Genomic DNA, 12,851 nt, shown 5'->3' on the forward strand with positions numbered 1-12,851 from the left:
TCTATCTATCTATTATCTATCTATCTATCTATCTATCTATCTATCTATCTATCTATCATCTATCCATCTATCTAACAATTTATCCATTTTTTTTGTCTAGCTACCACATATCTATTTATCTAATTATCTACCAATCTATTTTATCTATCTATTTATCTAGCTGCTAATATCTATCTAACGTCCAAGCTTTCTATCTATTTTCCTATCAATCTATCCATTTATCTAACAATTTATCAATTTATCTATCTGTCTTTCTATCTATTTCTAACCATCTAGCTACTATAACATGGCTATCTATCAAACATCTATTTATCTTTCTATCTATCTAACTGGCTGTCTTTCTATCTTTCTTTATATCTATTATCTATCTGTCTTTCTATCTATTTATCTAGCTTCTAATGTCTATCTAATGTCCAATCTTTCTATCTATTTTCCTATCAATCTATCCGTTTATCTAACAATATATCCATTTATCTATCTGTCTTTCTATCTTTCTAGCTATTTCTAACCTTCCAGCTATCAAAATGAGCAATTTATCCGTATATCTATCTACCCCAATCTAACGTTTCAATAGATAAATATTTTATCTATCTACCTATCAATCTATCTAACAATTTATCCATTTATCTGTCTATCTTTCTATCTATTTCTAACCAGCTATCTACTATAACATGGCTATCTATCAAACATCTGTCTATTTACCTTTCTATCTATCAAACATCTATTTATCTTTCTATCTATCTAACTGGCTGGAAAGGAAAAAAAGCCAGCAGCACTCCAGTAGATTGAAGAAAACGTGTGGTTTATTGACCCAAAAATGAAGCGACGTTTCAACAGCTCAATGCTGTCTTTATCAAGCCTAATGCACGTGTGCTACAAGCATGTGATATATAGGGACATTGATCAACAAAAGATTAACATCAATTGAAAATATATGAGCAAAAAACATGATAATAGTGATGCCTGTGAATATACAAATACATGTGGAAAACCGCCACAGTTTGACAAGTATAATGCATATAAAAACATAAATATAGAATACAGCATTCTTGTGTTACATAGGAAAGATCCTAATAAGTGCAGGTGAACCCAATATCTAAGTGAAATTAAAAGAACTCACTGTCAGCTGTGCAACTGTATGCAATTTGCATCGCATGTTCAGCGGCGTTCCCATTCACCTACCGCGCATGCGCGGGAGGAACAAATATCGAGATCCTGCCGGCGTCCAGACACTGAATGAAATCCACAACAGAGATGGTCGGAACAGCCTCACACGTAATGTGCGCATGTCCAGACCGCAATAGTGGCTGCAAATCAGTCGATACGTACTCATAGTCATGTGTATAGATACCAGAAAGATATAGGGAGCTAAATACTATTAGAAACAAATATCATAAGGTCAATATGCTAATGAATAGGGTCTAGGACACTGCCAAACCGCAACCAACATAAATTAACATGAATGGTCGCATGCTTCAGCGCCTTATCAACCCAATGAGACAGGCTATACGGAGGAAATGTAATTGGTGAGAAAGGATGTCACCCAACAATGACGGATCATGTTAATGATCAGTCAATGTTAGGAATAGGGGAGAGATTGGCGTCGCCAGGACAACCCCTCGAACCACCATCAGTCCCCCATATTGATACAACACAGTCCCACCCAAACATTGAATTCTCCAAGCCAAGATTAAAATAATTATTATTATTATGAAATCAATTATCATATATCCTTGAAAAGGTACATAAAACTATGACTGTAACGACTGTGTGGGCAGGCACCTAATACAGCATAAGATACACTCCACATTAACATTGCAACGGCGGTCCGGACATCATATGCAGATAACCAATACAGAATTTGGGTAGCCGACTGGAACAGCGATAAACTTCATATCATACAGCAACACAGTCATGACCGTGAGAATGTTACAAATCTAAAAACAAAGAGAGAAAAAATATACTTTAGAAGAACTCTCATATGAAATAACGCTTGATTAAATGCTTAATAGTAGTCTATCCCCGCCTCTTCTCCCTAGTTCAATCTGTTCCAAGATACGGAATCTCAGGTCATTCTGTGTGTCTCCTGCTTCTTTAAAATGTTTGGACACAGGCAAGTCCATTTTCTCCTTCCTGATGGAATAACGGTGCTGGTTGAGCCGTGTTTTTACATCCCACGTGGTCTCACCAACATACCACTTCCCGCAAGGGCAGGCAAGCTGGTAGACCACGTAGGATGAATCACAGGTAAGGAATTGTGTGATTTTAATCACTCCATTGGTGGCCGGATTGTGAAATGTGTCCCCTTTGATCATAAGTTTGCAGTTTATGCAATGGTAACACGGATAGCATCCAGTGCGGGTGGAACCGCACATGGCTCTCACATTAGTTTTGGTACTACCCACATCCGCCCTGACTAATCTGTCTCCCAAATTTCACCCTCTATGGTAGGAAAACAAAGGGGGAGTGTGGAATTCTGAAATATGGGGAAAACTATTCCCAATCAAACTCCAATGTTTCCGAATAACAGTGGCTATATGCACACTGTTAGTGGAAAAGTGGGAGACGAAGGGAATACGAGGATTTTTCGGGGCAACCATCGGTCTAACAGTGTTGGAGATATTCTCCACTTTATTGATAGATTCCTTGATTAATTTTCTAGGGTACCCTCGAGTGGCAAATTTGTGACCCATTTCATTAAGTCTAATTGATCTCATTTTTTCATCCTTAACTATCCTCTGAACGCGGAGGAACTGGCTGAAAGGCAAGGACCGGATCATGGAACGAGGATGGTGGCTATCATACCGCAACAGGGTATTCTTATCAGTAGGTTTTACAAATAGGTCTGTACTCAGACCTCGTCCCATGATCCGGACCTCGGTATCAAGGAACTGTAGCCTCTCCATGGAATGAACCACGGTAAATTTCACGGTCGGATCGACTTCGTTCAGATATGCGTGGAACGCGAGGAGGCCCAACGTGTCGCCCGTCCACACCAAGAAGATATCATCGATATAGCGCCACCACCCCAGAACTTGTCTGAAGTGGTGGCTACCATAAATCGACGACTCCTCAAGGTGGGCCATATAGATGTTTGCATAAGTGGGCGCCACGTTGGACCCCATCGCCGTCCCACGCAACTGAACAAAGAAGTCGTCCTGGAACAGAAAGTAATTTTTAGTCAAAACAAATCTCAATAATGAAAGCAAAAATGCCTGGCATGCTTTGGAATGTTCAGATTTGGCAAGACAAGCCTCGACTGCCCGTAGACCCAGTTCGTGATCGATCGAAGTATATAAACTGCATACGTCGAACGAAACAAGAATCGCACCCACAGGGACCTCAAGGTCATTGATCTTAGATAAAAAATCACTAGTATCTCTAATGAAAGATTTAGTGCAAATGGCAAAACAACGTAACATTTTATCGAGAAAAATAGCCACATTATAAAAAAGGGACTCTCTACCCGAAACAATCGGACGGCCAGGGGGAGGCATCACCCCCTTGTGGACTTTAGGCAACGTGTACAACATGGGTGTACTAGGTTTATCACGATATAAATAATTGAAAAGTTTTTCATCAATGAGATCAGCCTCTCGGGCTTGATTTAAAATATCTCGTAGTTCCCTTAATAAACCAAATTTGGGGTCATGTATTACCCGTTTGTACACTTGTGAGTCCTCAAGTTGGCCATGGATCTCCCGGATGTACTCACTGGTGTCCATGACCACAACCCCACCACCCTTGTCAGCAGACTTGATGGTGAGGCTGTGGTCGGAGGCCAGAGAGCACACCGCGGCAATCTCCTCAGAAGTAATATTCCCAAATCTGAGATCATTATTCTCAGAGACACATTTTAGTTCATCCAGGTCCCTCCGTACGGCTAAAGAAAATGCTTCAACTGCAGGATGATCAATTATTGGGTTAAAATTGCTCTTGACATATAATCCTGTATTACACAATGATAACTCTGATGGCCTATCAACATCATCTCTCGAGGCTTGGTTTTGTGCAGAAAACCAAATCTTGAGTTTAACACTCCGAAAAAATCTATGAAGGTCCAGCTCCAAATTAAACCAATCCGTTTTTGACACAGGACAAAAGGAGAGGCCCTTGTCCAAAACATATTGTTGTGCATCATTCAAAACAGTGGACGAGATATTTACCACTATGTCCTCTTTCTGTTCACAATTTTCTGGCGTTGAGGTCTGAGATTTTTGTTCCTTTCCTCGCCATTTGTGGTGGCGTATGCCGCCCCTCCTGGTTCTATTGGATCCGTACCGAGTCCTAAAAAAGACTTCTGGATTGTTGCTTCTATATTGGTCTCTCCTCGTTCCTGACTCTTACTATGAGATTGAGATCTAGTAAATCTTCTATCTGAAGGATGAGTTTGTCTCCTATCACCACCTCTGGAGTTTTTCGGGTCACGTTGCCACACATAGATAAATCCACGTGTATAGTCCTCCATATCACGTGACCATTTTTGCAGTTTCTTATCTTGCAGTTCAGATCCTAATTTGTCAAAATGAGGTGCACAGGACGCAATATATATATCAAAATCTTCAGCTGTCATTAACTCTTTCAATGACAACGTCGTTCTCTGTTTAGCGTCCTGTATCAGCATTATCTCTTTTTGTAAAAATTCAATGTTAAGCAAAATCATATCAAAAGCAAACTTGTTACAAATTTGTGAAAATCGGGTACAAAATTCCACATTATTGGGAAACAGGTCAGGTCTCAACTGTGACCGCATACCGCGTGGAATTCTGTGATTCTGATGGTACTCACACAGAGTAAACATATGGAGTTCCAGGTTAATTAAACGTTTAGAGTCATATTCATATTGTTTTTTGGTGTCCAGTAGTGAGGGGGTAAACAAAAAAGTAGTGTCTCTCTCAGTACCTTGCAGGATCCTCAGTTCATCCTCCCTGCTGTAAGTGAAGACATCTGGGTCACGGTATTCAAGTGGAGTAGCCATGTTAGGTGCAAGGCGTCCTCTGGTGCAAAAATAGACCTTTGGAAAATGAGGGAGCAGCACACTGTAGATACAATGGGTGCACGACCGGCCAGTGTGGACCAGCACCTAGGTCCGGTAAAATGGAAAGGAAAAAAAGCCAGCAGCACTCCAGTAGATTGAAGAAAACGTGTGGTTTATTGACCCAAAAATGAAGCGACGTTTCAACAGCTCAATGCTGTCTTTATCAAGCCTAATGCACGTGTGCTACAAGCATGTGATATATAGGGACATTGATCAACAAAAGATTAACATCAATTGAAAATATATGAGCAAAAAACATGATAATAGTGATGCCTGTGAATATACAAATACATGTGGAAAACCGCCACAGTTTGACAAGTATAATGCATATAAAAACATAAATATAGAATACAGCATTCTTGTGTTACATAGGAAAGATCCTAATAAGTGCAGGTGAACCCAATATCTAAGTGAAATTAAAAGAACTCACTGTCAGCTGTGCAACTGTTCAGCGGCATTCCCATTCACCTACCGCGCATGCGCGGGAGGAACAAATATCGCGATCCTGCCGGCGTCCAGACACTGAATGAAATCCACAACAGAGATGGTCGGAACAGCCTCACACGTAATGTGCGCATGTCCAGACCGCAATAGTGGCTGCAAATCAGTCGATACGTACTCATAGTCATGTGTATAGATACCAGAAAGATATAGGGAGCTAAATACTATTAGAAACAAATATCATAAGGTCAATATGCTAATGAATAGGGTCTAGGACACTGCCAAACCGCAACCAACATAAATTAACATCTAACTGGCTGGCTTTCTATCTTTCTTTCTTTATATCTATTATCTATCTTTCTATCCATTTATCTAACAATTTATCCATTTTTTTTTGTCTAGCTACCACATATCTATTTATCTAATTATCTACCAATCTATTTTATCTATCTATCTATCTATCTATCTATCTATCTATCTATCTTCTAATATCTATCTAACGTCCAATCTTTCTATCTATTTTCCTATCAATCTATCCATTTATCTAACAATTTAGCCATTTATCTGTCTTTCTATCTATTTTTTCTATCTATCCAGCTATCTAACAATTTATCCATTTATCTATCTATGATCAATTTATCCGTATATCAGACAAACCCCACCACTCTGTCAATACACAATTCAAAATTTCAAAGTGCTGTACAATATGCTGTAAAAATGTCAAAATGATCAATTTATCCGTATATCTATCTATCTTTCTATCCTTCTATCAATATATCTATTTATCTTTCTATCTAACGTCTATCTTTCCACTATCTTTCTATCTATCACATATCTATTTATCTATCTATCTATTTGCCTATTTATCTAACAATTTATCTAGACATTTATCTATCTATCAATTTATCTATGAACAATCTAACTATCTACCAATCTATCTATTTTATCTATCTATCTGTCTTTCTTTCTATCTATCCATTCTATCTATTATCTATCTTTCCATTATCTTTCTATCTATAACATATCTATTTATCTATCAATTTATCAATCAACAACCTATCTATCTATACAACTATTTATCTAGCTTCCAACAGCTATCAATTTATCTATCTATCTATTTATGCATATATCTATGTATACGTATATCTATTTATAAAGCTTCTCATAGCTTTCTAACAACATATCTTTCTATCTAGCGATCTATCTATAACACGGCTATCCATCAAACATCGATTTATCTTTCTATCAAACATCTATTTATCTTTCTATCTAACGGTCTATCTTTCCACTATCTTTCTATCTATCACATATCTATTTATCTAACAATTTATCTATCAACAATCTATCTAATTATCTGCCAAATTATTTATCTAGCTTCTAATATCTATCTAACAGCCTATCTATCTATCTATCTATCTATCTATCTATCTATCTATATATCTTTCTATCAATCTATCTATATATCGACCTATCTATTTAGCTGTCTTTCCATTATCTTTCTATCATGGGTATATGTTTCGTCAAACTGCAAAGTGACAGGTACCACGCCCCCTTTTATACAGATACCCCGCCCCTTTTATATTGCTTGATATTAAATGTATAGTGCTTGATATTAGCCTCCCAGACATCCTTCTCAGATTATTGCTAATGCCCGGCAGTTTACAAATGAAGACAAAAGCCTACTGTAAGCAGGATGTTGAGGTTTGAGAGCTTCCTGACAGCTTACTACAGATTTTGACATCTAACCCTCGATAAACCTGATATTTGTAAACTGCCGGGCATTAGCAATAGGCCTTTACCCCACTTCCCCTGATGAAGCTACGCAAGTGGCGAAACATGTCGGGAGAGGTGTATTAGTTTAGCGCTTATGTTTTAGACAGTGGTCAGTGAGAGAACTTAGGAGCATTAGGAGCGGCCACGATCAGGTCATAGACAGTGAGCATTATGGAGGACAAGCAGTCAGCTTATCTTATATTGCATCAATCCTCATAGAGGACAGAGTTAGCAGGAGCCATTAGGAGAATAGCGCACCTACCTGCGCTGTGCATCAGCTTGCAGAGTGTGAATGCATGAGGAGACAAATGACTGTAATTGTTGCCAAAGTTGTAACATCTCCCAGGCAGAGGCATACCTAGATACAATGTACGCCCTGACAAGCTGATACATTTGGAAAGTCTGTGCTAGCGATTGGGCTCCATGACAAATCAATTAATGAGACTGACCTACAAATATTCACCATAATAAATAAATTATAAATAAACAATATAAAATAATAAAATAAAAAATAAATAACAAAAAAATACAAAATAAAAATCTATTTATTGGTTGACTAATACTGTCCCCCAAAGTGGTGTAAACCACACACCCACAAGTCTGATTCCTAGCACGCCCAAACTAATGCACCTGATCGGTACAATTATATTAAACAAGGGCTGCATTGGACAAGCTCCGTGAGTTGCTGTGAGCAACCATCAGCAGACAATAGATTCATCTAATATCTCACTGCACCCTGATAATTTTAATATTAAGAGTTTCTTTATTGAGTGTATATTTTAAATGGACAAAATAAAGATATAATTTAATTATTAGTTAGAGACCCCTAAAGGGATTTTTGGTCCAATAGACCGCTTAGCATATTGTATATTATATCCCGAGGGCCTCTAAAGGGACTTAGATTTGACATTACACATTACACACCATTTATAGTAATGCACTTGGCAATGGGAGGTCTGTATGGGAACGTCAAGAACTATATTTGAAGTCTACCATATATGACAATGAATAAGCCCATACATTAGTAAAGATACGCCTGTATCTATGGTATAAATGACTGACAGGGACAGACAAGAGGTGGTCATCTTCTCACTCTCACACTCTGTTGGGGGTTGTTTTACGATGGCTAGAGATGAAGACACATTGAGTCTTAAGAAGAGGATTCCTGACCTTTAACATTGATACCTCAAGGATAGGGTTGAGCGAACCCGAACTGTAAAGTTCGGGTTCGTACCGAACTTTAGGATTTTTGGACCCCGAACACGAACATTTCTGTAAAAGTTCAGGTTCAGGTTCGGTGTTCGGCGATTTCTTAGCGCTTTTTGAAAGGCTGCAGAGCAGCTAATCAACAAGCGTTTAACTCTGTGCCCTTAGAAGCCATCATAGCCATGCCTACTAATGGCATGGCTGTGATTGGCCAGTGTAGCATGTGACCCAGCCTCTATATAAGCTGGAGTCACGTAGCGCTGCACGTCACTCTGCTGTGCTTAGTGTAGGGAGAGGATGCTGCTGCTGTGAGGGAGAGAATAGGAGAGAATCTTTAATCAGAACTGCAATTGAACTCAGCGATCTACCTAGATTTAGTTTTGTGGGTGCAGGGCACAATCTTTTTACCTTACCTTGAGCTCAGTGACAGAGAAAAATAACTTTTATCTGTCTGTTAGTTAGGTGGGCGGCGGCGGCGGCCATTTTATGCAAGTTCTGTGCACCAGCACTGCATATGTGCATTTGTGACATTCAAATCCAAGCTTGAAATACTGCACTAATAATCTGGTTTTAAAAAAAACACCCTTTTTTTGCAGTATCCTACATCTGGTACCTTTGCAGCATTAGTCAGTGTGCAATTTAAGCTAGAAATACAGCTATAATTTTCTGGGCTTTAAAAAATACCCTTTTTGGACAAAATACACAATTTTACAGCCCTTGCTGCATATGTACGTGTGAAATTCAAGCGTTATATACTGCTGTCAAATTCTGTTAGTAAAAAACACCCTTTTTGGGCAAAATACACAATTTCACAGCCCTTGCTGCATCTGTGATTGTTAAAAACAAGCTTGAAATACTTCAATAATTTTCTGGCTTTGAAAAAACACAAATTTTTGGCAATACCCTCCATCTGGGGCCTCTGCCGCATTAGTCAGTGTGCAATTTAAGCTAGAAATACAGCTATAATTTTCTGGGTTTTAAAAAACACCCTTTTTGTGCAAAATACATAATTTTACAGCCCTTGCTGCATCTGCACGTGTGAAATTCAAGCGTTATATACAGCTGTCATATTCTGTTAGTAAAAAAACACCCTTTTTGGGCAAAATACCTAATATTGCAGCCTTTGCTGCATATGTCATTGTAGGATACACCCTTTAGATACTGTGGTTCTATTCTGCTATTATAAAAACATCCAATTTGGGCAAAAATCTTAAATTGCGGCCTAGTCTGCATCTGTATGTGTGAGATACACCCTTTAGATTCTGTGGTTCTATTCTGCTATTGATAAAACACCCATTTAGGGCAAAAACTTCATTTTTCAGCCTTTTCTGCACATGTCATTGTGGGATACACCCTTTACATACTGTGGTTCTATTCTGTTATTAAAAAAACACCCATTTTGGGCAAAAATCTTAAATTGCTGTCTAGTCTGCATCTGTACGTGTGAGATACACCATTTAGATACTGTGGTTCTATTCTGCTATTAGAAAAACACCCATTTTGGCTAAGATCCTAAATTTGAGAAATATGAGGAGAGCGTCAAATAAGGGACGTGGCCCAGTTCGTGGTGCTGCTGGTGGAGCTCCTGTTGCAGGGAGAGGACGTGGTCGATCTGTGCCAGCTACACGCACAAGTGAAAACCCCTTCCTCAGGTGTGAGTTGGCGACAAAACCTGCAGCGGTATTTGGTCGGGCCTAATGCTGCTCTACGAATGGTGAGGCCTGAACAAGTACAGGCGATAGTAGATTGGGTTGCTGACAGTGGATCCAGTTGCTTCACATTGTCTCCCACCCAGTCTCCTGCTGAAAGACCACAGTTGGCACCTGCAGCCAATGTCCATCAGTCTTTCACCTCACCCCCTTGCAAATCAGCCAAGCAGTCTGAGCCCCAAGTCATGCAGCAGTCTCTTCTGCTTTTTGATGACTCTGTTAGCAGGGTTTCCCAGGGACATCCACCTAGCCCTGCCCCAGAAGTGGAAGAGATTGAGTGCACCGATGCCCAACCACTTATCTTTCAGGATGTGGACATGGGAGGACCATCGCAGCACGTCTCGGATGATGACGAAACACAGGTGCCAACTGCTGGGGCTTTCGAAAGTGTGCAGACCGACAAGGAGGGCAGGGGTGAAGACTGGGTGGAAGATGATGTGGAGGACGATGAGGTCCTCGACCCCACATGGAATCAAGGTCATGCGAGTGACCTATGTAGTTCGGAGGAAGAGGCGGTGGACGCACAGAGCCACCAGCACAGCAGAAGAGGGAGCAGGGTGCAAAAGCGGAGCGGCCGTCCCCTAGACAGTACGTCTGCTAGTGCCCACCGCAGCAAGGGACCGAGCACACCAAAGCCAGCTCCCTGGCGTGGCAGTTCTTCAGACAATGTGCTGACGACAAGACACGAGTGGTCCTTCCACCACCGAAGATTGCAGGGCGCTTCAGTTTGCCTCCTGTTGCTTCCTCCTCCTACTCCGCTTCCTCATCCTCTACCAGCTCCTCATCCGGTCAGCGTAACACCTTCACCACCAACTTCAGCACAGCCAGGGGTAAACGACAGCAGGCAGTTCTGAAACTCATCTGTTTGGGGGACAAACCCCCCACCGCACAGGAGCTGTGGACGGGCCTTGAACAACAGACCGATGAGTGGTTGGTGCCAGTCAGCCTCAATCCCGGCCTGGTGGTGTGCGATATTAGGCGAAATCTCGTAGCAGCTCTGGGACTAGCCAGTTTGACGCACATCCCTTGCCTGGCGCATGTGCTGAATTTGGTGGTGCAGAGATTTCTTAAAAATTACCCTGACATGTCAGAGCTGCTGCATAAAGTGCGGGCCGTCTGTGCGTGCTTTCGGCGTTCTCACCCTGCTGCTGCTCGCCTGTCAGAGCTGCAGCATAACTTCGGCCTTCCCGCTCACCGTCTCATATGCGACGTGCCCACCAGGTGGAACTCCACCTTGCACATGCTGGACAGACTGTGCAAGAAGCAGCAGGCCATAGTGGAGTTTTAGCTGCAGCATGCACGGGTGAGTCGCTCGGCAGAACAGCACCACTTCACCACCAATGACTGAGCCTCCATGCGAGACCTGTGTTCCTTGTTGCGCTGTTTCGAGTACTCCACCAACATGGCTTATGCCGATAACGCCCTTCTCAGCGTTACTATCCCACTTCTATGCTTCCTTGAAAAAACGCTCCTGGCGATGATGGAAGAGGATGTGGCACAGGAGGAGGAGGAAGAGGGATTATTTCGTAGGGTTTCCGGCCAGTCATTCCCAAGTGGCTCCGAGGGTGGGTTCCTGCACTAACAGAGGCCAGGTACACAATTGTCCAGCCAGGGCACAGTTCAGGAGGATGACGAGGTGGAGGATGAGGAGATGGAGGATGAGGAGGAGGAGATGGAGGAGGAGGAACCATGTTCACAGCAGGGTGGCACCCAGACCAGCTCATGGCCATCACTGGTGCGTGGATAGGGGGATACAGAGGACACAGACGATACACCTCCCACAGAGGACAGCTTTTCGTTGCCTCTGGGCAGCCTGGCACACATGAGCGATTACATGCTGCAGTGTCTCCGTAACGACCGCCGAGTTGCCCACATTCTAACTTGTGCTGATTACTGGGTGGCCACGCTTCTGGATCCCCGTTACAAGGACAACGTACCATCCTAAATTCCCCTGACTGGAGCGTGATCGTAAGATGCGGGAGTACAAGCGCACGCTGGTAGACGCGCTGCTGGTGGCATTCCCACCTGACAGCGGGGGCACAGTGGAAGCACAAGGCGAAGGCACCTGAGAAGGCAGGGTTAGCATGGCCGACATGTGGAAAAGCTTTGTCAGCACGCCACAACAACCAGCACCACCAGCTGATATGGAACGTCTTAGCAGGAGGCAGCATTTCACCAACATGGTGGAGCAGTATGTGTGCACACGCCTACACGTACTGAATGACGGGTCTGCTCCCTTCAACTTCTGGGTCTCCAAATTGGGCACATGGCCTGAGCTTGCCCTTTACGCCTTGGAGGTGCTGGCCTGCCCTGCAGCCGGTGTATTATCTGAACATGTGTTTAGCACGGCAGGGGGCGTCATCACAGACAAGCGCAGCCGCCTGTCTACAGCCAACGTGGACAAGCTCACGTTCATTAAAATGAACCAGGCTTGGATCCCTCAGGACTTGTCCGTACCTTGTGCAGAATAGACATGTATACCGGCACTAAGCAGCCATTGTTATACTGCAGCGCAATTGCTCATTGTTGGATTTTGGATATTTCACACTCTTTTGGAGTGTACCCTAATAAAAAAATAAAAAATTAAAACCAAAAACCTGTGTTGGCTATCTCGTCCTCCTCCACCGCCGCTTCCACCTACTCCGCTATGTCCACCGCCTCCTCAAACTCCTACTCCATATGGA

General features: G+C 42.1%; 1 protein-coding gene across 1 annotated transcript in view; it reads left to right on the forward strand.

Moving 5' to 3' along the window:
• The first annotated feature begins 1,187 nt into the window (after positions 1-1,187).
• Positions 1,188-12,851, forward strand: part of LOC121002640 (cell wall protein DAN4-like) — a 42,038-nt gene continuing 30,374 nt past the window's right edge. The window contains exon 1 of the mRNA XM_040434078.1: positions 1,188-1,275. Within this exon, the coding sequence (XP_040290012.1) occupies positions 1,188-1,275 (88 nt within the window). The remainder of the gene's footprint in view (positions 1,276-12,851) is intronic.

This window comes from Bufo bufo, chromosome 5 (genome assembly GCF_905171765.1).
Source record: "Bufo bufo chromosome 5, aBufBuf1.1, whole genome shotgun sequence".
Taxonomy (NCBI): Eukaryota; Metazoa; Chordata; class Amphibia; order Anura; family Bufonidae; genus Bufo; species Bufo bufo.